Source organism: Pseudochaenichthys georgianus, chromosome 3 (assembly GCF_902827115.2).
Source record: "Pseudochaenichthys georgianus chromosome 3, fPseGeo1.2, whole genome shotgun sequence".
Classification (NCBI taxonomy): domain Eukaryota; kingdom Metazoa; phylum Chordata; class Actinopteri; order Perciformes; family Channichthyidae; genus Pseudochaenichthys; species Pseudochaenichthys georgianus.
Window position 1 is genome coordinate 11,345,135 of NC_047505.1, and position 22,745 is coordinate 11,367,879.

A 22,745-nucleotide genomic window follows, 5' to 3' on the forward strand; every position below is an offset into this window, starting at 1 on the left:
CTAGTCATATTACAGGAAAAAGGAAATGCAGTTTGAACTGCCGTATGCAGAGAAGACGCCGACGTGTCGCACTTATCATTCATATCACACTGACATCACATCATCAATCAGATCATCGATATCACAATATTTCCTTATCGGAGTCAGCTTCTCGAGCCGTATCTGGCCGTGCAACACTTAGTTACATTGTCATATACTGTATGCAGACGTATTATTTTTAAGCAACACATTAAGTTGACGAAACACTCAACTCAAATGTAATAAAGTCAGATCCCCTCGTGTCTTAGATGGGGCAGTATCATAAAACTGTTGTACGCTTTCAAACACTCGGTAGTTTCTTTTTTAACGAGTTGTTCTGTATTCTCCTTGCAGGTGCAACTATGTGGCTTGTATCCTGGATTATATGTTTAAGTCATCATGGATGTTTAAAGTTCATTTGTCTAATATTAGTTTACTTTTCATTAATGAAGTATGACGCTGCGCTGTCAGTACACTTGTCCCTGTTTGTGATTGGTCAAATCTAGCTAACCCCGCCCCTTTCACGTGAACGCGTTCTCAGCTGGAGAGAGAAACCCTGGCTTGATTTACCGAGTTGATAACTAGCGTCTAGGACCGCTTAGCGAGATCTCGTTTGTTAGGGTTAGTTAAGATAACTCAAACGTATCCAGGCTCTGTTGAACTGGCTTCGTAGTAGGGCACAGGTGGCTGCATAGCGCTAATGTCAAAGACACACATTAGACATATTTATTTTACCAGGATGCAGTGACACAAATATTTGGGAAGTCTTCCCTAGCTATACAGCACCCGCCGCCCCTGCAAATAACACAAAGGAAAAACCCAAGCAGTTTGACTTTCTTTTGAAAACGATGATCAAAGGTTTATGTTTTAATAATTTAGATTGTTTTTGCTTCCCAACAAAAACCAAGAATCATTCATTTTATATAAATTCCATTGAAATCTGAGAGCAGGTGATGATAAACATGTCTGTAACCATGCTGCCACTTTGAGTTTCACGCCATGCCTGCCTGAATATACTCTATGCAAGTAGGCCTACTATGGTGTATTGAATAGTGCTATATATATATTAGACTCTGTAATCTTAACTATATCTGATAGCTCAAGCCCTCCTTTCGTTAGTCTTCCTTTAAAACAGAGAATGAATGTCTTGTTTGTCAGAAAATAGCCTACTGTTGAGTACATTTTAGGTTTGTACGTTTACGTCCGTGTGAAAGATACACATAAGTATTGTCCCTGTCCATTAAACACCTGTTGTTCCCATAACCAGAAAAAGAGTGATGGTACTTTTCCCAATAAATAATGTCGCTAAGACTGATCACTTTGAAGCATTCCTAAATTAAATTAAAAGAGCAGGTTCAGCCCGTTGGTCATCCACACACCAGGTGCCGTAAATACCTGACCACATGATCATTGAATGATATACAGCTGTGTGGTTCAAACAAACAGAATACCAGGAATAATAAGCAACGGCTCAAATCTGTGGATCAAAATGTAAAAATGCGTCAATATTTTTTACTAAATGTATTTAAAAAAAGGTGTAGACATAATTCCTTTGATTAACCCCTGGAGCAACCATGTGAATATGTAACATTCATGAAAATAAAGGTTACACAAAAGGACTTCTGTTCACACACTTTATTGTTATCATGTTAACAAAACAGGTGAACACGTAACATCTCAGCTGCTAAGGACAAGTTGTGCGAGATGCACAAACTGAGGGAAAAGTATTTGAACAATGCCCATCGTTCCACTTCCCCTTCCAGTTGTTGAGTACACAGTCTTCACCTCGTCGTCCCCTGTTGTTTGGTTGTCCTCTATACCAAAATAAATACTTGGCTGCACACCCATCAGACCACATCCAACTTCCTTCTTTGGCGATGTCATGGAGTCCGATCCATGTATATCCCTCAAGAGGGTCAGAGCTTTTGATCAGGAATTTGACAAAATCCTCTTCCACTGTGTTGTGGATAGACACCAGGTTGCCTCCCTGGGACACACAGTAGAGCTCTGCATCAGCCCAGGTCCTCTCCGTGTTGAAGTACCTGTAGCAGCGGCCGTTGAAGGAGAGCCAGAAGGAGGGACAGGTCTCTTGCTGTAGCTCCATTGGAGGGTCATCTGAAGAAGACACAGCACCCAGAGCCAGGCCCAACAGGAAGCGGAAAACCAGCATGATGATGTCACCGTCTCTGTCTGTTAAAGTTGCACTGAACCGTTGGAGAGGATGGAGATTGTGAAGGTTCATGTGACAGGCTGCTTATATATGTGTGGGAATGTGACGTCATTGTCACGTGACGTGATCACATGACCGGTGCCCGGTAAAATGTAAGTTATAAAAGTTTTTCCGGCAGTTTCAGAAAACCTCTTGGCTGCACGCTCACCGTTATCTCCCTGAAGGTAGGACTCGCGGGTTTAAGGTGGTGTTATGGTATTTTCAATGAACCTATGGAAGGGTCTCAGGTCATTTTGGATGTCATTAGGGCGAGGGCAAGATACGTTTTACCATCATTGAGGGAAACTCTTCAGACATTCAAAGCACGAGACCTGGGGCCTCATTTATAAAGCTTTGTGTAGGATTCACGTGGGAAGGTGGCTTACGTAGGAAGCAAATAAATACGTATGGACATTTTCCGATTCATAAAGCATAGCGCGGGGCGCAACTTTTGCAAGCTTCACGTAATGCCCATATTTGCCTATACTTACTCAAATAAACGCCCCGTATTAATATTCATTTTTGACTGACTACATTAAGAAGATTGCAGGAAATGACGAGAACAGTTAAAAAAGACATTTCACACCGAGTCAGATTTTGGTTCTTTTGGGGAGGTGGAGACAAATCACATTGTTTGGTGGATGCCGTTTGAACCAGAGTAGCAGCATGGAGGTCGGATCGTCACCAAAATAAACAAGTGGTCCGAAAAGTTAAGTTAAAGTGAATGACAAACAAAATACACATAGCCTAACCTTCCTCAGGCAGTGTGTTTGTGCCGGGGACAGGAGACCCCCCCCCCTTGATGAGAAACTGTAAGAAAGTATCGGGGGATCCCTCCGGAGTGGAGTCATGGCGACTGGATCTGAATTATTAATTTGTATTTGGTAGTTTGTGTTCCAGCTGTCGATCAGCTGTGCGCAGCCTCTCCACTGCAGCCTGTGTGTCTCAACCCCCCCCCCCCCCCTCCCCGCAGCAACTCTATATCCACCAGTTAAAATGAAATAAAACACGTGTTGTGTTAAATTAGCTGCACAATTTACCACAGGTGTTCTTAGTTTCCATACCTCCTGTGTTTTACGAGCGACTTATCAAGTATTGGCAAACGGCATAAAACATGATTAAAAATGATGGTAGCCTATATAAAACCATGCTCATATCTATCTAACTTATAGAAAAGCAAAAAAAAAGAAGTAATTCTGTCCTGCTTATCGCATCATTATGAGAATACATTTCTTAACAAGAGAACATGTCATCGAGGGGTGATCAATAACATTTCCGTATTTATTTATTCCTCCAATGTGTTTGTGTGCACTGACTCAGTGCACACAAACACAATATTCTTAAAAATTCTGTTGGTAACTTAATAATATAATATATGTTGGGTGTTACCAAAATAAATGTGCAATTTATTCAATTTTCTTACTTATACATTTGAATAGTTGTCCTTTTAGGAATGTATGATGTTTTCTGTCTCATTAACTCGTTTTTTTATTATTTTGAAACCCATACATTCATTCAATCATATCTCCAAAACATTTAGGAAAATGTTACAGCAGTTGTTTTTAAACACATCACTTCAGAAATATTATACATTTAAAAAGGAAAAGAAAATGTCAAAGATCCTCCTAAATTATCCAAACCCTGAACAGCTTCATCATTAAACCTTTGACTTCCTGTTTGCAGGTGTTTGGGCTCCACCCTAACGCTGACATCACCTACCAGACCAACCTGGCCAATGAGACGCTCCGCACCATCATCAGCATCCAACCAAAGGACTCCGGGGGCGGGGCCGGGGAGACGAGGGAGGCCAGCGTTCAGAGACTCGCCGCCGAGATGCTGGAGAAGCTGCCGCCGGACTACGTGCAGCACGAGGTGCGTTTGGTGACTAAGATTCATTCCTATGGAAGTAAAAGGACTTTGAGATGGGTCTCGGAGGAAAAGTATAAACACATTTGTATTTGCTAAACAATAAATGCAGTACTAATAATAAGCAGTAATAATCAATCACTTTCCACTACATTCAATTAGTTCCATTTTAGGTTAAAAAAAAAAAAATAATGATTATGGAGCCAGGGGAGATGATTTATTTTCTGAGGAAAAACTCTTAAATATACAATAAAATGACATCCTGACAACATTTCTGTCTGATAACTACAATACATATGAATACAGAGTTTGTGTTATGAATCATAATTAACCTATACACTAGTGATATGGTCCTCTGCAGAAATGTTGAGTAACTGTGGAGTGTGTTTTGAAGGTCAAAGGTCAGCTGAAGAAGATGGGTCCGCTGCAGCCAATGAACATCTTCCTGCGACAGGAAGTGGAGCGCATGCAGCGCGTCATCGGCCTCGTACGGAGCATGCTCACCGACCTCAAACTGGCCATCGACGGTCAGCACACACACACACACACACACACACACTCACACTCACACTCACACTCACACTCACACACACATTCTACAAACACTATTATGGCAAATGTGATATCTATTTACAAGTATATTTAACGTTATTATGTGTGTGTAAATATAGTCCCATATTCTGTGTCCCTGCAGGCACCATCATCATGTCTGAGGACCTGCGGGACGCTCTGGACTGCATGTTCGACGCCCGGGTCCCGCGCCTGTGGCTGCGGCCCAGCTGGCCCTCGGCCTCGCTGGGCTTCTGGTTCAGCGAGCTGCTGGAGAGGAGCCTGCAGCTCCGCGGCTGGATCAGCTCCGGCAGGCCGGACACATTCTGGCTCACCGGATTCTTCAACCCTCAGGTTGGATAAAAGTCCTCCCACGTAGAGAAAAGTTTAGAAACAATGTTAAGGACAGTCAAACAAGAAAAATCTAACTTCTCAAACAGGACATACTAAAGAGGAACAGTTCAGCAAAGACCTTTCTGTCCTTGTGCGAAAACAAACCTGAGAATAAAGCCAAGAAAATAACAACATCTCTAATATGCGACAAAAATAAGTCAATATTATAGTCATAGATGTTGTGAGAAGATGCAGAAGATCCAAGGAAAAATAATTGCAAGAATAATTTTATAATATTGGAGAATATTCAAGTTATTTTTCTCCATTAATTGGTCAATTTCTTTCTGTGAAATGTATCACTTTAATCTCTATTAATTTAAAAATATTATCCAGGGTAGAAAAATACGAAGAAATCTGCAATTGCCAGTGGTTTTCATCTGTCAGGTAGACCCTCCAGAAAAACGCGGGCTAAAATCCTTGATTATGCGATCAAACATGCGGGGTTTTATGTGATTTTGTGCGGTGAAATTGCGGGAAGTTGCGAAATATGCGGAAATATGCTAAATATGCGGAAAAAATAAATATTGGGCTTATTTATTTATTCTCTCTCACACACAACCTGCCACTAATGTTAAACCCCTTTACTATTCAATTAAACACATTCAATGTTTATTTATTGTAAAAGCAATTGGGCTATTTTAATTACACACACACACACACACACACACACACACACACTTCTCCGCCTCATTCTGTTTTCATTTACTCGTTCGTTATCTGACCAGCTTCAATCTTGTAGGCTACTCACCTCGTTTCGTGTAGCCCTCGGAAGGGTTTTGGAGGTTGATGCCTCGGTGAACGTGAGTTGTTTGGCTTTCTTGTCCGCAGCAGCAGAAAGCATTTTCGAATCTTTGAATGAATCAAAGTGGGTCGTCACCGTGGATTTTCTCTTATGCTCCAACACAGTTGCACGGGGTGCAGAATAGTTTCCCCCCACTTTCATGCAAGACATCGGGGTACTGCTTTGCCCGGTCTCTCAGTTTGTACGTGTTAACGATGAATCTTCCACGCAAACCAAAGTTAGCCATGGAGTGCCACAGGGCTCAGTGCTCGGACCTATTTTGTTCACATTATATATGCTTCCGTTAGGCAATATTATAAGGAATCATTCTGTAAACTTTAATTGTTATGCGGATGATACTCAACTATATTTATCAATCAAGCCTGATGAAATTAATCATCTAAATAAAATTCAAGACTGCCTTAAGGACTTAAAAACGTGGATGACCTTAAACTTTTTGATGTTAAACACGACCAAAACTGAAGTTATTGTACTTGGCCCGAAGAATCTACGAAACAAATTATCTAAAGATATACTAACTATGGATGGCATTAATTTGGCCTCCAGTGAGACTGTAAGGAATCTTGGTGTTATATTTGATCAGGATTTATCCTTTAACGCCCACATAAAATCAATTTCAAGGACCGCCTACTTCCATCTACGTAATATTGCAAAAATCAGGCATATCTTGCCTCAAAACGATGCAGAGAAACTAGTCCATGCATTTGTTACTTCTAGGCTGGATTATTGTAACTCTTTATTATCAGGGAGTACCAAGAAGTCAGTCAAGTCGCTTCAGCTGATTCAAAATGCTGCGGCTCGTGTACTAACTAGAGTTAGGAAAAGGGACCACATTACTCCTGTTCTGGCTGCCTTACACTGGCTCCCTATAGAACACAGGATAGAATTTAAAATTCTTCTTCTCGCCTACAAAGCCCTTAATGGGCAGGCGCCATCTTACCTTAAAGAACTCATTATACCCTACTGTCCTACTAGGGCATTGCGTTCCAATAATGCAGGGTTGTTGGTTGTTCCTAGAATCTCTAAAAGTACAATGGGAGCCAGAGCCTTTTCTTATCAAGCTCCACATTTGTGGAATCAGCTTCCAGTTTGTGTTCGGGCGGCAGACACCCTATCCGTTTTTAAGAGTGCGCTTAAGACCTTCCTTTTTGATAAAGCTTATAGTTAGGGCTGATTAGATTCAGCCCCTAGTTTTGCTGTTATAGGCTTAGTTTGTCGGGGGACATCTTACTTCTTCCTTCTCTCTGTCTATACCTGTGTACTCTCATGTTCCGATTAACCCAGCTTCCCCAAATGTCTTTCTTTTTGGTGTCTATATACGCTGGGATCCGGAGTCATGGATGATCCTGCGGTCCTGTGTCCTGGATCGCGAGCCCTGGATCTTGAGTCGTGGCTGTGGTCCTGGATCATCGGTCCTGGATGGATATCCTCGTGGATTCATCTTCCTATTATACACACATGCATTTCCAAACATTTGGACTACCTATGTTGCAAATGTATTATCTTTTCAATTTACACACGGCATCTATTGCACGTCTGTCCGTCCTGGGAGAGGGATCCCTCCTCTGTTGCTCTCCCTGAGGTTTCTCCCATTTTTCCCTTTAAACTGGGTTTTCTTTGGAAGTTTTTCCTTGCGATGTGAGGGTCTAAGGACAGAGGGTGTCATATTGTCATACTGATATTCTGTATAAACTGTGAAGACCACTGAGACAAATGTAACATTTGTGATATTGGGCTATATAAATAAACATTGATTGATTGATAGCATAAATATTCGTCGGTAAATGAGATGGATTAGATTGTTTCATCGTGGTGTTTTCTCTCTCGCGTCAAGACGAGTTAACTTTTTTTCCCCTCAACTTTGTGTGGAAAAATCGGCGATTATGCGGCCTTTTGATAAATATGCGGTCTTTTCAAAATCTGCGCCATTTTGCTGATTATGCGGTAAATGTCATTTGCATGTTTTTGACACGTTTGACTTTCTCTTTAAGATCTAAATTCCAGATGTGTATCTTCCTTATTGAAGATAATGTGTTTCTGAGAGAAACCTGACGTAACTTAAGTCTTGTCACTGTTGGCCAGGAGATCACGCGCTCCAACCTGACCCGGGGCTGGGCCTTGGATACTGTCACCCTTAGCAACAATGTCACTAAGGTGATGAAGGAAGACGTGGCTCCGCCCCCAGAAGAAGTGGGCGGGGTCTACATCTACGGCCTCTTCCTGGATGGGGCAGGGTGGGATCGGCGAGGAACCAAACTCTGCGAGGCCCCCCCAAAGGTGAAAAACAGGAAGGAAACCATAACTAACACATTGAATAAGAAAAATAAATGTATTGGCAAAACAAAAAAATACTGACACATAATAAATAATAATAAATGAAATATATGATGAAAAAATGGAAAAAGCAATAATTACTGATAAATAATAAAGTGATGCCTTACTAATTAAAATAAGAAACAATAATGCAGGAAAAATGGTTTGATACAATTATGGAGCAAAATATACTCAAATGTAAACACTAATAAAAGTAATCTGGTCCTCTTCAGCCCCCTCCCCGTGGTTCACGTCTTCGCCATCAGCTCAGCCAACACGGCCGACAGCAAGCTGCCCCCCGGCGGGGGTGGGGGGGCGGTCAGCCTGTACTCCTGTCCGGTCTATAAGAAACCGCGCCGCACCGACCTCAACTTCATCTTCTTTCTGCAGCTGAGGAGCCTTTTATTTTATTACAATTATAATAACTATTCATATTTAAAAAATAGCATGATCTTGATGCACTTCAATAAGATTATGTTTTAGGCTCAGAAATAGAACATTTAATATAAACTGATAATGGAAGAATATATATATAAATTATATTTCAACACTTTTTATTATATTTAAATGTTTTGTCATTTGAAAAAAATTACAAGTGATTTGTGTGAAATTATAAAGAATTGTGCGCAAATAATGAAGTAGTTTTGTGATCTGATGTAGTTTTATGTGTTGCTTTACTTTCTCTTGTAGCGAGGACGAAGATTTTTTTCATTTCTATCAAAATAGCACGTTTTTATTATATATATATTAGGGATATTTCTTCTAAAGTCAAATAAGGTCCAACTTCTCTGCGGTGTAAGATTTAGTAATAAATCCCTACAAAATAATCTGTTTTAAACCAGGGGGCCGCCGGGGTCCTGGGCCCTCTGTACCTCCACAGGTACCAAGGGACACATTCAGTCCGACTGAACCCTAACCCTTAATTATATCTTAACTCTGCACACGTGAGACAACAAAAGTTCAACTCTAATATTAGGTTTTCTTTTCTTCACAATAATCCATTTCTAGGATGAATAAAGTAAGTAAGGTAATGTGGATTATTGTGTTATTAAGTGTGATCTGTTTATATTATAACTCAATATGATCATGCCGACTGTTTTGGAGAAACCTGCAGCTGCATTGTGATGCATTTTACTGAAGCATTTGAAAATAGATGACCTTGAACATTGTTTAAGGCTCTTTATCAAACATAATGGTAAACCACATTTACATATTTGCCTTTGTTAATGTTTATTCAACATAGCATACACACTGCAAACAAACCTTAGACACCAAACAGAGATATTTCATCAAGTGTTGACTTTTTATTCTGGATATTCTTTCACAGTTTGATCGTGCATTACATTCAGGGGACGCCTTTATCCAAAGTGATATACATTCAACCATGGAGACACACATTAAAAAAGCAGAAATGCTGAGTCAGCTTCAAATAAGCCAAAAGGTTCTCAGTGCTATACATTGCACACGTAACAATCATTTCAATATAACGTTTCTTTGTTCCATAACTAACACTGTTTCTAAATAAACTCAAATGAGGTCATATTCATAATTTCACTCAATGTTTCGCCTCAATCTCTTGATGTTTCTTCTCCTTTCATTTTGTCCTCTCTTCAGCCTCTTTTCACATCTCCACTATTCTTCAGTTCTTTCTTCTTAATTCTGTAAAAAATAACAATAAAATCTTTAGAGAATAATGGTGAATCAATACATGAATTATAATCAAAATAAGATATTGATATTTACCTTATACATGAGAAGCTTCAGCTTAGTGTTGCCCTCCACCTCCTCTCCTCTCTCTGAAAGACACGTTTAAAACAAGGGACGTTATAGTTCAAACATCTGGGGAAAGATTATTCATGAATAACTACCAGTTGTGATTTTTAAGGGTTCACATTTAAGGTTGCCTCCCACTTCCTCACCTCTTCTCTCTCCTCTCTAGAAGCAAATCACAGACCAAAGTGAATGATAGTTTCAAACTTTAAATAGTGTCATGAAGTGAACTTCATGAAAGTTATGAGATAAGAACGTTTGGAATGATAGGTCACGCTTCATTTGGCCCTCCTCTCCTGTCTTCAAAAAACAAACAAATGCAGACACTGGTCAATAACAGCTGAAATGTTAAGAGACTAAAGTGATGTGTTATCCATCTGAGTGAAAATGTACCTTTGATGTGATGTTTTTTTAAAATTTGTATTTATTTATAGAAGGACCATGCATACACAAACATTAATCTCAGCAAAGAGAAGAGATGCAATTGGCTAGTTGCACAAGATGGCGTCTATCAACTTCCGGCGGCTGGGTGTGCGGTTGTAAACTTCCGGTCTACAGTCGAGCGGTAGAGGGAAGAGCATGGGGAAGAGCGATCGATAGCGTATAGATATATTATATAGGCACTATTTTACACTCGATGTCTCCTAGACCTACCGAAGGTTAACATCAGTGATGTACATCGGCTGGTACAACCGGCAGGCTCAGCCCCGAGGAGCAAAAGAGAAAAGGGGTTCAAGATGTAGCTACATATCCAGCTACGTCGACAATTATGAAGGTAAGTGACAAACAAAGCTGTAGTTACTGGCTAACTTTGACAACTTGACAGTCTTTATACAGTGTAAAGCGTTTTAATGATGTACTATTACGTTTTTTTGGATAACATGAATGATATCCAATTCCTCAGTTTCAAACAAAGAACTACCTTCAGGGAGAGTGAGCATCAGGGCTAGCTGTTACAGGTCCATGAGAAAGCATGAAAAGCCTCATGATCTCAGAGTAGGGAGGAAAATAAAAAGTGTTAATTGGTTCAAAGCCTCTATCAGGTTCATGTTCTGGGGTTTTGATGTAGCTAGAGTAGGTAACCTGTGATTTAGGATTCAAATAAGTCCAGCTAGCTGACGTGTTGCAACAGATTACATAGTGACAATACATTAGCTCACATCAACTGGTAGCTAGCTATGTGTGTGTAGCATGAAGGGGCTACAGATTTATTTTCGTTTTGTAACCCTCTCGTGTAAAATGATAAATATCTAAACCCAAACTTAGCTTTCATCAAAGATTCTTAATGAGAGGTTGAAAACCGTCTCGGCTTTCATGGAAACCCCAGAAACTGGTTGTGACGGCTGCTGTTATTTACTCGGGCATGAAAATCACTCACCTTATGCCAAATTCGCCGTTTTGAATCCAAAATAGGTCGTTTATGTGATTCATGTAGATCTGCAATAAAAATATTGTTGGGGTCTGGGACCCGGAGTAATCTGCGGCCGCAAGCTGTTATGTGCCATCATGACACGCATGGTGTTCCTTTTTTATATATTATAATCAGTGGCGTTTCTATATGTACAAAAGTGGTGGGGCACAAAAAACTCAGATGTCTATATATAAGCTTCTGCAGAGAGGTTCATGGCTGGTGAGGCACTGGCACTGACTCTTCAGGTTTAAAAATATAATATTATTTTCAAAAGCTTTTTTTGTCTGATGCTTCAATTACTTTTAAACAGACAGTTCAACAGAAGGATACCCAAAAAAATGTAATTTTATCATTTAAATATTGAATTGTTCTCTCTTTAGTAAGATTCCATTTTCAATAAAATTGCAGTCTTACCTTGACTTGAAGATTAAGTCCATTTGCCTATCCCTCTGGACAAAAATCTCTATTACTTTTTTGTAAAAGTCCTCCTTATCTTCTTGTAGTTTCAAAAGTGTATCATAAATCTAATCTAATCAATAGATTTTTGATTCGAAAATGATAAAAGTAGGGTAGACATGTGGATATTATCCGGCTGAACAAAACGTACATTTATCTAACAGCTACGTTTCCCACAGATCTTATTTTGAGCTATTTTCTAAAATTCTATGGAGAAATCTCGTTGCTTTTTTGTGGAGGGAAGCCATGCGCTGCTTACTTCCGGGTTTTAGGACGCCTCACTGCAGCTCTCTCTCCTCCTCTTCACACACCACACTTTTCGCAGCACACGTACTTACAGCCAATCAGCTCTGAATTATGTGAGATGACGTATGGTGGGGATGGCAGCACTTTGCCCCTATGGTCATTATTTTTTGCCACACACATTAAATAGGAAAATACTCTGAGCATGCGCAGTGTAGTTTTTGCAGTCACCGTTCACTTAGACAGTCAGAGGGAGGGGCAGGATCAGGTTTTGTCCCACATGGCTCTAAACAGCTCAATAGGCACACACTGTAGACACTAATTAGAAGAACACATACTAAAACAGCAATGTACAGACGAATCAGATGATTAAACATGATCTTAAAATATATTTTATATATTTTTTAATTTATTTTTTGCGTTTTGTTGTAATCATTATTTGTAATACTTTCTGCTGACACTAGGTGGGGCTGTGCCCCACCTGCCCCTAATGACCAGTCGCCACTGATTATAATGCAGCGCGAGCTGTGTGCTCGAGTCTTCCTGCCGGCTCTGCTGCTCCGCGATGATGGTCTAGCTTCAGCAGCCACATTACCTATGGGTGCGTTCGTTAATATTAACTGTGCGGTCCGGAGTCACTGTGGTACAGACTGGACCGCTGGTGAACAGCTGTTAGAACGGGCCGTTAGAACCCAGCTGTTAGAGCGCAGAGCGTGATGTGCACTGAAAAGTTTTTCTGTCGCAATATTATCGTTGAGCTAGCTAGCATACATTGTCACTATGTTTTCATAGGCTATAAACGGAGGTGGTATAAGTATAGATCTTGTACTTGAGTAAAAGTAGAAGCACTCAGATCTTGTACTAGAGTAAAAGTAGAAGTACTCAGATCTTGTACTTGATTAAAAGTAGAAGTACTCAGATCTTGAACTTGATTAAAAGCAGAAATACTCAGGTCTTGTACTTGAGTAAAAGTAGAAGTACCAGAGTGTAGGAATACTTTACTGTTAGTACAAGTACTGCATTCAAAATGTTCCTCAAGTGAAAGTAGAAAAGTATTATCATCAAAATATAGTGAAAGTAGCGACAGTAAAAGTAGTCGTTGTGCAGATTGGTCCATTTCAGAATAATATATATGATATGTTTTATAATGATTGATCATGAAAGTGTTCTCAAACTGGTAAAGGTGCAGCTAGTTTGAATGACTTTGTAGACTGCAGGGTAGCTTGTGGATTAACTCCAGGTGGAACTAAAGTCTGATTCAACACTTGATTAGATTTCACATCATTCATCCACATCTGTAAAGTAACTAAAGGTATTAATACATGTAGTGGGGTCAAAGTACACCCGTTACCTCTGAACTGTAGAGGAGAAGAAGAATAAAGTACAAGTATCTCAAAATTGTACCCAAGTACTTGAGTTTATGAATTGAGTTACTTTACACCAGATGCCATAAAGATAGAAAGACTCAGCCTTGCACATGCATGACAATAGATTTTCAAAATGCTCAACAGTGCTGCCAAAATTATAAACTGACTGCTACACAATTAAAATAAATGCTTTTATATATTTCTATTAGATGTGACTCTTTAGCGTTTCTGTTATTATTAACACTGCTGCTTTAGTTGTTTTGACTGCTAAAATCCTCTGTTATTCCTCATTTTAAAGCCGATATTCCGTGGGGTCGGGGGGCTCGGGTCCTTGTCACCTTTTCCATACCTGATGAGTTTGCATCCCTGATAATACTAGTAAGGAGGCCATAATATTTTTGACTCATGGCTGAAGTTAAGTTTCTCCAGCTCTCCCCAGGTTGGCAAAAAAATGCATCTCAAAATGCATCAGATTGATGCTTTAAAATATGGAATATTCAAACATTTCTTCCGGGAGCACATGCCCCCGGACCCCCAGAGGGATAATATCCTTCTCACCTTTTTCACCCCTAACCCGTTTTCATGCCTGTTTACTGTATGGTTAGTATAATCAATGAAGGGTCCAATTATTTGTTATTTCCAGTGTTAGGTAAGTGCTGGTTTTGTACCCTACATCTATGTTAAGCTGTTCAACGTTCTACTAACACTATTTGATGTAGTTCTAATATAAGATAATTAGGGCTGTCAAGTTAACGCGTTAATAATGCGTTAACGCAACAAAAAATTAACGCCACTAATTATTTTAACGCGATTAACGCATGTGTATTTTTTTCCCTCGGCCGCCTCGTAGTTTCAGAGCGCATCGAGTTTAAAATACCATCTACAAGCTGATGCTGCTGACAGCCTCGCTCCTGCTGCCTGCTTGCAGCAGACCACACTTCCACGCTCACCGGCAGGCACCGACTGGCCATCTGGAGGACCGGGAGGGTGTGTGTATGTGTGGCGCGAGTGAGCGAGAGAGAGACCTTACGTGCATTGTTGTTGTTAGCATCTGGTGCTAGCTAGCTGCGCTAACGGATATAAGGAGCTGTTTAAATGAAAACAGAGGAGCGCTCTATCCACACAACTGCGCAGAGCACTTGACTTGATGCAGGAAGCAGACAGTGGGACATTGTAGGAGAAGTCAGCACACTCATGATTGCAGCAACATGATTGCAGCGTCCAGGCAGCTCCCGTTCGAGCATATGCCTTGAGTTGCACATAGCTCCAACGATCCATCACACACACACACACCATTTGTATTGTGAGAGAGAGGTTCCAGGTTGAATTGAGGCGAATATTTGTAATGTTCAGAGGTTGTTGTGTTTAATATTCATGAGAATATTTGTCATTGTTCAAATGATAATAAACATTAGCATAAAGCATAATTGTCCACTCATATGTTGATAAGAGTATTAAAAACTTGAAAAATATTCCTCTAAGGTACATTTAGAACAGATCAAAAATGTGCGATTAATCGCGATTAACTATGGACAATCATGCGATTAATCGCGATTAACTATGGACAATCATGCGATTAATCGCGATTAACTATGGACAATCATGCGATTAATCGCGATTAAATATTTTAATCGACTGACAGCCCTAAAGATAATACATTGAGAGAGCTGAGACGGGCAACACAAGCGTATCTGTTTGAATGTCCTCAAATGACAGTATTCCAAACAGCAGAACTTCTGTGTATGTGATGTGACTGACAACCTGACATGGTTTAGCCTTTTCCCACACCTACTACTTGCCTGATCAGCCTGCTCTCAGCTTTCTCTGTTGTCTGTGTTGTATTGAAGCAGTGTCCTAAATGTAAAATGACTGACATTTTGTTTTAATTTGTAGATTGTCTTTGAGAACTGCTCACCTGTGGAGATTGCAGTGGCAAAGTGTTCCTGTGTAGCTGGAACAGCACTCTGCAACTCCACACTCAACCTGGCTGCTGTCCCCCCTGTCCTCAGCTGCACTGAAACAGAGCAGCGATGGCACAAGCCAAGAACCATGGTAAGTACAGTATGTGTTCACAACCAATCCACGGTTTAATGAGTATTTCCTTTGTGCCAAGAGCTGATCTAGTATGTTGCATCAACGACCATTTCAATTAATTTGACAATTCTTTTGTGTAATTAATAGGGTGTGAAACCAGGCAGAGTGAGTGACATGGTGTTCACTTCCACTAAGCCAAAGCAGTTTACAGTTGCTGACGGTGTAAGGTAATATCTATTGTCCCAAGTAATTGTATGTAGCCTGCTACAACTTTGTGATTGTTGTCTGAGTGTAAAATTGTTCTTAAAGTCCTAATTATCATATAAACATGTTCAAAGGAGTACACGTTACAAGGCCGTGCGGGGGGAGCTGCCAGACCCAGATGTCCTCAAAGTCAGCGAGGCAGACAAGGACTTCTCAGCAGACATCGCACCACGAAAAAAAAAACGAATGGCTCACCACTCAACGACTAACATTCTTTCAGAGGATATGCACACATTATATATATTTTTTGCATCTACTTTCTGGATACTTTCATCTATTATATAAACTAGTATTACTTAAATATGCAGAGACTAATTGAAATGTTTAAATATGTATTTTCCCCCTGATATAACATCAACCTATGTTTTGTAAAAGTTTATTAAATGAATCTGTAAAATGTTATCATATTGTGGATTTATTAAATTATGTATTTTCCTTTGCTATTTGTGTGTGCGTTTGTTTTGAGGATATAATTCAGTAGTACCTAAACATAGTATGGTATAACTGCTTTTTGTAATGAAATACACAATTGGTTTGGGAGCAAGAAATCTTTTAATCGTTGTTGCCCAGGCTTGCCGAAATGAATGGAAACTTATCTCCCGATTATAACATTGTGTAACTTGCTGCTGTTAAATACTGTCAAACGATGTGCTTAATGTGCAATATATACTTTATATACATATGCCATCTTTAATAACTGTAATATATACCAGGCTGCTAAATCCTAAGAACTGCTACAGGATTTGATTTGTTTTTGATCTGTATTTTTGAAAATTATGTAACTTTATCTTTTTGTTATCATATTGTTTATTATATTATAACTTAGTACTTTTTTAGCGTATTGTTTATTATATTATAACTTAGTACTTTTTAACGCATGTAAGATATTCAACACTAAGCTGTCTGTGGCTCTTTCCTGCTGTAACGCTGCAAATGTCCCCTCTGTGGGACTAAAGGTATTCTGATTCTGATAACGGGACGAATTTGTACAAAGGGGCACACAGCAATGTAGTGCCGACTTTCTTACACGCTGGAAGGCCAATCGCTTTTCTTTACCTCGAAATCCGCTCATTCTTGCTCTCGGTGTGACATAACAAACTGTCAAGCTGTCAAAACTACTCAAACAGGAAGTACTCAGCCGCCGGAAGTTGATAGCCGCCATCTTGTGCACAGAGCCAGATTGTTCATACTTGCCCTCTTCCTCTCCTCTCTTCTTTCAGTCTTCCGTTACTGTTTCTTCTCTTCTATTTTAATCACCTCAACACATCTCTCTCCTGTGTTATCTTCTCATATCTACTCTTGTTTCCTTCCCTCTCAATTCAACTCCAACTATTTACAATGTCTAATTAGTGTGAATGCTATTTATAGCATTCCACGAGTTCTTCAATTCTTTGGTGTGAATGCTGTTTACCGAATCTTTAATCCCCTTATTATTTCAGCCAATACTTTGTCTCTCCATAACTTCAGCCTACTTTTAGCTTTCACAGTTTACAGCATTCACACACATTTTCTAGTTTTCCAGTACCTCTTCAATCAACCATAGGCGGCGCGTGAGGCTCAGGTTTGGGAAGGCTAAATAACTTTTTTTTCATCTTACGCTGCCCGCCTCCGGTGTCTATAGAGAAGAGATCAACTCAGTGAAAGCACCGCCTGCTGACCGATCAGAGTTCAGTGTGCGGAGTTTAAATCTAGTCATATTACAGGAAAAAGGAAATGCAGTTTGAACTGTATGAAGGTAGATATGGTGCAAAATGCGAGAGCGTGAAAACCTGATGTGAGCACTTGCAGAAAAAAAATCTGAGTTTGTGTGCTTACATTTACACTTGTATAAAATACCCACGTAACTGTGAACCAAATGTACACCTGTAAAAAATATCCACGTAACTGTGAACCAAATTTGAAGTCACAGAAGAAAAAAAAAAGTTTTGTAGCTTGTAGAAAAAAAATGAACTTAGAGATGAAATGTTCACTTGCAGAAAAATACACATTTTTTAAATATATTTTCCATTACAACTGCAACTTTATTTATTACAACCTCTCAAATCAGTCATTACAACTTGACGAATCTGCTCTGTGGCAGTATAAATCGACGAATCTGCGGTCTTGACTTTTGCTACACTTCTTGCGATAAATGTGTCGCAAAAGTAATTTTCACCTGTAGATGTAGGGGGAGAGAGGGGGGTTGGAGCGAAGGGGCGGAGCTATCAGAACAACGAGGCTTGGGTCAGTCACAGTCACAGTCAGGTCGAACCGGATGACTGCGGGGCTACTGTTCGTGTCGCTACCAGTCCGCTGACATGGCGCGTCAATCAACGGTACATTTCGCCCATTACTTGCCCAGTATTACTTTGAATATTATTATTGTGATTGAGGATTAAATCCGCTTTGAAGACCACCGTTTTATGTCGTGCAGTTTAGCGGCGAAATAACGTCAGTCAGCCAGCTAACGCTAGCTTTGTTGAGTGTATGCTAGCTAAACAAGTAGTGGTGTAGTCTATACAGCAGTAATTCATATATTATAGCCTACTGCTTTGGCACTAACGGTTGATAAGCGTTTATGAAAATAAAACCAATTGAACTGTACTGAAATAATGACAAGTTTTATAATTGTCTTGGGCTCCTGCTGTGTTTTTAAAGCCTTTGTAAATTATCCATGCTATTTTCTATTTAGCTAACGTCGAAGTAGTGTATGTGAAATAAACCTCACAATAAGATGTGTGTATATTACAATTATTAATGTCATATTTCAAGATGATTACTTAGATATTACAATATGGTTGGTTGAGCTGGAGTTCATTATTGAGCTTACAAGTTAACGTCACAGTCATCTTAATAACAAACCCAAACCTTGTTGTTTTTATTAATTGTATTACAAATTGATATCAAATAAACAGTAAGCATTGGTAACACAATTTCCAAAGTTACAGTAAAATAAAAAGGACCCTGACTCTACACAATCCAACATGTTCAACAGAAGAGAATGGTTATATTGTTTGTACACATGGTTACTTTACATATATATCTGTTTGTTTAAGCTTAAGGTGTCCAGGTGATGCAGACAGGCTGGACCAGAGAGTGAGAGACAGAACTGGACTCCTCACAGCAGTGAACTTCAGCTCAGGTACTAAGACTCTTTTTTTATACTGTACAAAGAATCAAGAAAGATATTGGTTTAAATGAATGAAGTATTGACTTGAATACACTGATATACATTCCATTAAACAATACTAAATACTAGATCACCTACACATCAGTTAAGTTGAGGGGTTTTTCCATGCACAAAGTCACATTTAGATGTTAACAAGCAATATGACTTTGTCAGTTTTCTAATTTAATGTATTGAAGGCAAAGATATTTAACACAGTGAGAACTGCTACTATTTATCTCTCAATATTGTCTGTAAAAAACGTGGTAAAAGTTATTCTTTCAGTGAGACAACAGATCAAGCTTCTACAGTTGCACTATGTTTTGATAACAGTTAAATATTATTTTGATAATAACATATATTTCAATGTTGATGAATTGCATACTGTTCATTCATAATCTGATTACAATTAAAAAATAATTATATCAACAGCCCCATAACACACAAACACACCTCTTTCATAAATAACACACTTGTTCTGCAATAATGTTTTATGTTTCCTGTAATTTTTGTTAGGAAAGGACATGCCTGAAAGACACGACATCTTCTCCTTCTCTGAGGGTCAAGAAGAACATCCAAGAGGAACATTAAAAGCTGATGTTATGAGATTTTAAGACCAGTACAGGACATTCACTAAGAAACTACTTTTATTGTGAAAACAAAGATCTGCACACCGAATATTTTTGTAGTCTATCAGGACTATCATTTGTTTGTGACACTGCCTGCACCTTAGAGAAGGGGTGGTTATAGTCAGGCTTATAAAGTGTGGCGAAAAACATAGTCAGCTGATCGAATGCACCTATTTCCACATCTACACTCCATCAGCTGATTAATTCTATGTGCCTCACTTTATGAGCTTCACATCACTTGTGCCTTGTACTGCAGAGTTTGCAACGTCACAAATAAATGGGGCCAATCTTCAGTCAGATGTGAATGTGTAATCTAACATTTTCAGTAAGAATAATGGACAAAAGGAGTGCAAATACAATTTCTTGAAATGTGAACCAAAAGTTAATCAAATGTTTTAAATAAAAAGCACATATGGACAGAAGGTGTAAACCTATTAAATGTATAAGTAAACACATTTAGTCAAATAACGTGACAGACTAGGCCTGTGCAGTTGGTATCAGCTTTGCCCAGCATGGGCTCCTCCATCAGGCCTGGTCTTCCTCGCTGAGGAAAGACCCTCAGTCCTCTCCACACCAACAGACAGGACGTCCATCACACGGAGGTTTCTCCCTGAAGTCTCTGCTGCTCTCTGGACACCATGCTGTCTCAATCCGTCCACACTGAATATGAGAGGGGAAAAATGAAAATAATAAATGCTTTAGAGACAATAAGAAACATAAAGTTGACTGTTGAGTTGCTCAGTTTTTTTAGATTGTCAATACTATTACTGTATAACTAATATCTCAGGTTAAGAGGCACCTTCAAATAAAGATTGGTCTTTAAATACATGTTGTCTTTTGAATTGTTTGTCTAAAGTCAAGGATCTAGAACTGGTACTTAGTTTTAATGATACAGTCTGGTTATTATGCTGTTTGGAGGAGGCATCGGTAAGAGCACTAACTAGCTGTACACATGTAACACATGTACCTTAGCTTGACTTAAATGTATTAAACGTATAGTTCAGTGATGGCAAAATATAAATAACTAATGTCATGCAAACATATTAATATTTGCTTGATTCCAGAGTTGAATTTAGCACAATTGCATACAAACGTTAAGGGATTTTAAGATTCTGAAGTTCAATTGGTTTTATTTTCATAAACGGTTATCAACCGTTAGTGCCAAAGCAGTAGGCTATAATATATGAATTACTGCTGTATAGACGACAACCACTACTTGTTTAGCTAGAATAAACTCAACAAAGCTATCGTTAGCTGGCTAACTGACGTTATTTTGCCGCTAAACTGCACGATATAAAACGGTGGTCTTCAAAGCGGATGTAATCCTCAATCACAATAATAATATTCAAAGTAATACTGGGCAAGTAATGGGCCAAAATGTACTGTTGATTGATGCGCCATGTCAGCGGACTGGTAGCGACACGAACCGTTAGCCCCGCAGTCTCCAGTCACCCGAGCCTCGTCCTTCTGATAGCTCCGCCCCTTCGCTCCAACCCCCCTCTCTCCCCCCACATCTACAGGTGAAAATTACTTTCGCGACACATCTATCACAAGAAGTGTAGCAAAAGTCAAGACCGCAGATTCGTCGATTTATACTGCCACAGAGCAGATTCGTCAAGTTGTAATGACTGATTTGAGAGGTTGTAATAAATAAAGTTGCAGTTGTAATGGAAAATATATTTTAAAAATGTGTATTTTTCTGCAAGTGAACATTTCATCTCTAAGTTCATTTTTTTCCTACAAGCTACAAAACATTTTTTTTTCTTCTGTGACTTCAAATTTGGTTCACAGTTACGTGGATATTTTTTACAAGTGTACATTTGATTCACAGTTACGTGGATATTTTATACAAGTGTACATTTGGTTCACAGTTACGTGGATATTTTATACAAGTGTAAATGTATGCACACAAGCACAGATTTTTTTTCTGCAAGTGCTCACATCAGGTTTTTCACGCTCTCGCATTTTGCACCATATCTACCTTCATAGAACTGCCGTATGCAGAGAAGACGCCGACGTGTCGCACTTATCATTCATATCACACTGACATCACATCATCAATCAGATCATCGATATCACAATATTTCCTTATCGGAGTCAGCTTCTCGAGCCGTATCTGGCCGTGCAACACTTAGTTACATTGTCATATACTGTATGCAGACGTATTATTTTTAAGCAACACATTAAGTTGACGAAACACTCAACTCAAATGTAATAAAGTCAGATCCCCTCGTGTCTTAGATGGGGCAGTATCATAAAACTGTTGTACGCTTTCAAACACTCGGTAGTTTCTTTTTTAACGAGTTGTTCTGTATTCTCCTTGCAGGTGCAACTATGTGGCTTGTATCCTGGATTATATGTTTAAGTCATCATGGATGTTTAAAGTTCATTTGTCTAATATTAGTTTACTTTTCATTAATGAAGTATGACGCTGCGCTGTCAGTACACTTGTCCCTGTTTGTGATTGGTCAAATGTAGCTAACCCCGCCCCTTTCACGTGAACGCGTTCTCAGCTGGAGAGAGAAACCCTGGCTTGATTTACCGAGTTGATAACCAGCGTCTAGGACCGCTTAGCGAGATCTCGTTTGTTAGGGTTAGTTAAGATAACTCAAACGTATCCAGGCTCTGTTGAACTGGCTTCGTAGTAGGGCACAGGTGGCTGCATAGCGCTAATGTCAAAGACACACACATTAGACATTATATTTATTTTACCAGGATGCAGTGACACAAATATTTGGGAAGTCTTCCCTAGCTATACAGCACCCGCCGCCCCTGCAAATAACACAAAGGAAAAACCCAAGCAGTTTGACTTTCTTTTGAAAACGATGATCAAAGGTTTATGTTTTAATAATTTAGATTGTTTTTGCTTCCCAACAAAACCAAGAATCATTCATTTTATATAAATTCCATTGAAATCTGAGAGCAGGTGATGATAAACATGTCTGTAACCATGCTGCCACTTTGAGTTTCACGCCATGCCTGCCTGAATATACTCTATGCAAGTAGGCCTACTATGGTGTATTGAATAGTGCTATATATATATATATATATTAGACTCTGTAATCTTAACTATATCTGATAGCTCAAGCCCTCCTTTCGTTAGTCTTCCTTTAAAACAGAGGATGAATGTCTTGTTTGTCAGAAAATAGCCTACTGTTGAGTACATTTTAGGTTTGTACGTTTACGTCCGTGTGAAAGATACACATGATAAGTATTGTCCCTGTCCATTAAACACCTGTTGTTCCCATAACCAGAAAAAGAGTGATGGTATTTTTC

At 39.3% G+C, this 22,745-nt stretch overlaps 2 protein-coding genes and 2 long non-coding RNA genes across 4 annotated transcripts; 2 read left to right on the forward strand and 2 right to left on the reverse strand.

Annotated features, from left to right (window-relative positions):
- Positions 1-1,638: 1,638 nt before the first annotated feature.
- On the reverse strand, positions 1,639-2,244 carry LOC117440318 (ladderlectin-like). Its single transcript, XM_034076635.2, has one exon. It carries the CDS (start codon positions 2,186-2,188, stop codon positions 1,703-1,705), a length of 486 nt encoding a protein of 161 aa, XP_033932526.1. The 5' UTR covers positions 2,189-2,244; the 3' UTR covers positions 1,639-1,702.
- LOC117441907 (dynein axonemal heavy chain 5-like) lies at positions 2,187-8,615 on the forward strand. The gene is made up of 7 exons (XM_071202586.1): positions 2,187-2,206; positions 2,367-2,412; positions 3,911-4,099; positions 4,488-4,620; positions 4,788-4,996; positions 7,920-8,114; positions 8,384-8,615. Exons 1-7 carry the CDS (start codon positions 2,187-2,189, stop codon positions 8,495-8,497), a joined length of 906 nt encoding a protein of 301 aa, XP_071058687.1. The 3' UTR covers positions 8,498-8,615.
- A 788-nt stretch (positions 8,616-9,403) lies between these two features.
- LOC117461868 (uncharacterized) lies at positions 9,404-15,401 on the reverse strand. Its single transcript, XR_004553761.2, has 3 exons — positions 15,313-15,401; positions 9,894-9,946; positions 9,404-9,809 (listed from the first exon to the last, which is right to left on the reverse strand). It is a non-coding gene; the product is annotated as an uncharacterized lncRNA (long non-coding RNA).
- Positions 15,402-17,907: 2,506 nt separating this feature from the next.
- LOC139433031 (uncharacterized) lies at positions 17,908-20,297 on the forward strand. Its single transcript, XR_011642599.1, has 3 exons — positions 17,908-18,010; positions 18,731-18,816; positions 19,357-20,297. It is a non-coding gene; the product is annotated as an uncharacterized lncRNA (long non-coding RNA).
- The last annotated feature ends 2,448 nt before the right edge of the window (positions 20,298-22,745 follow it).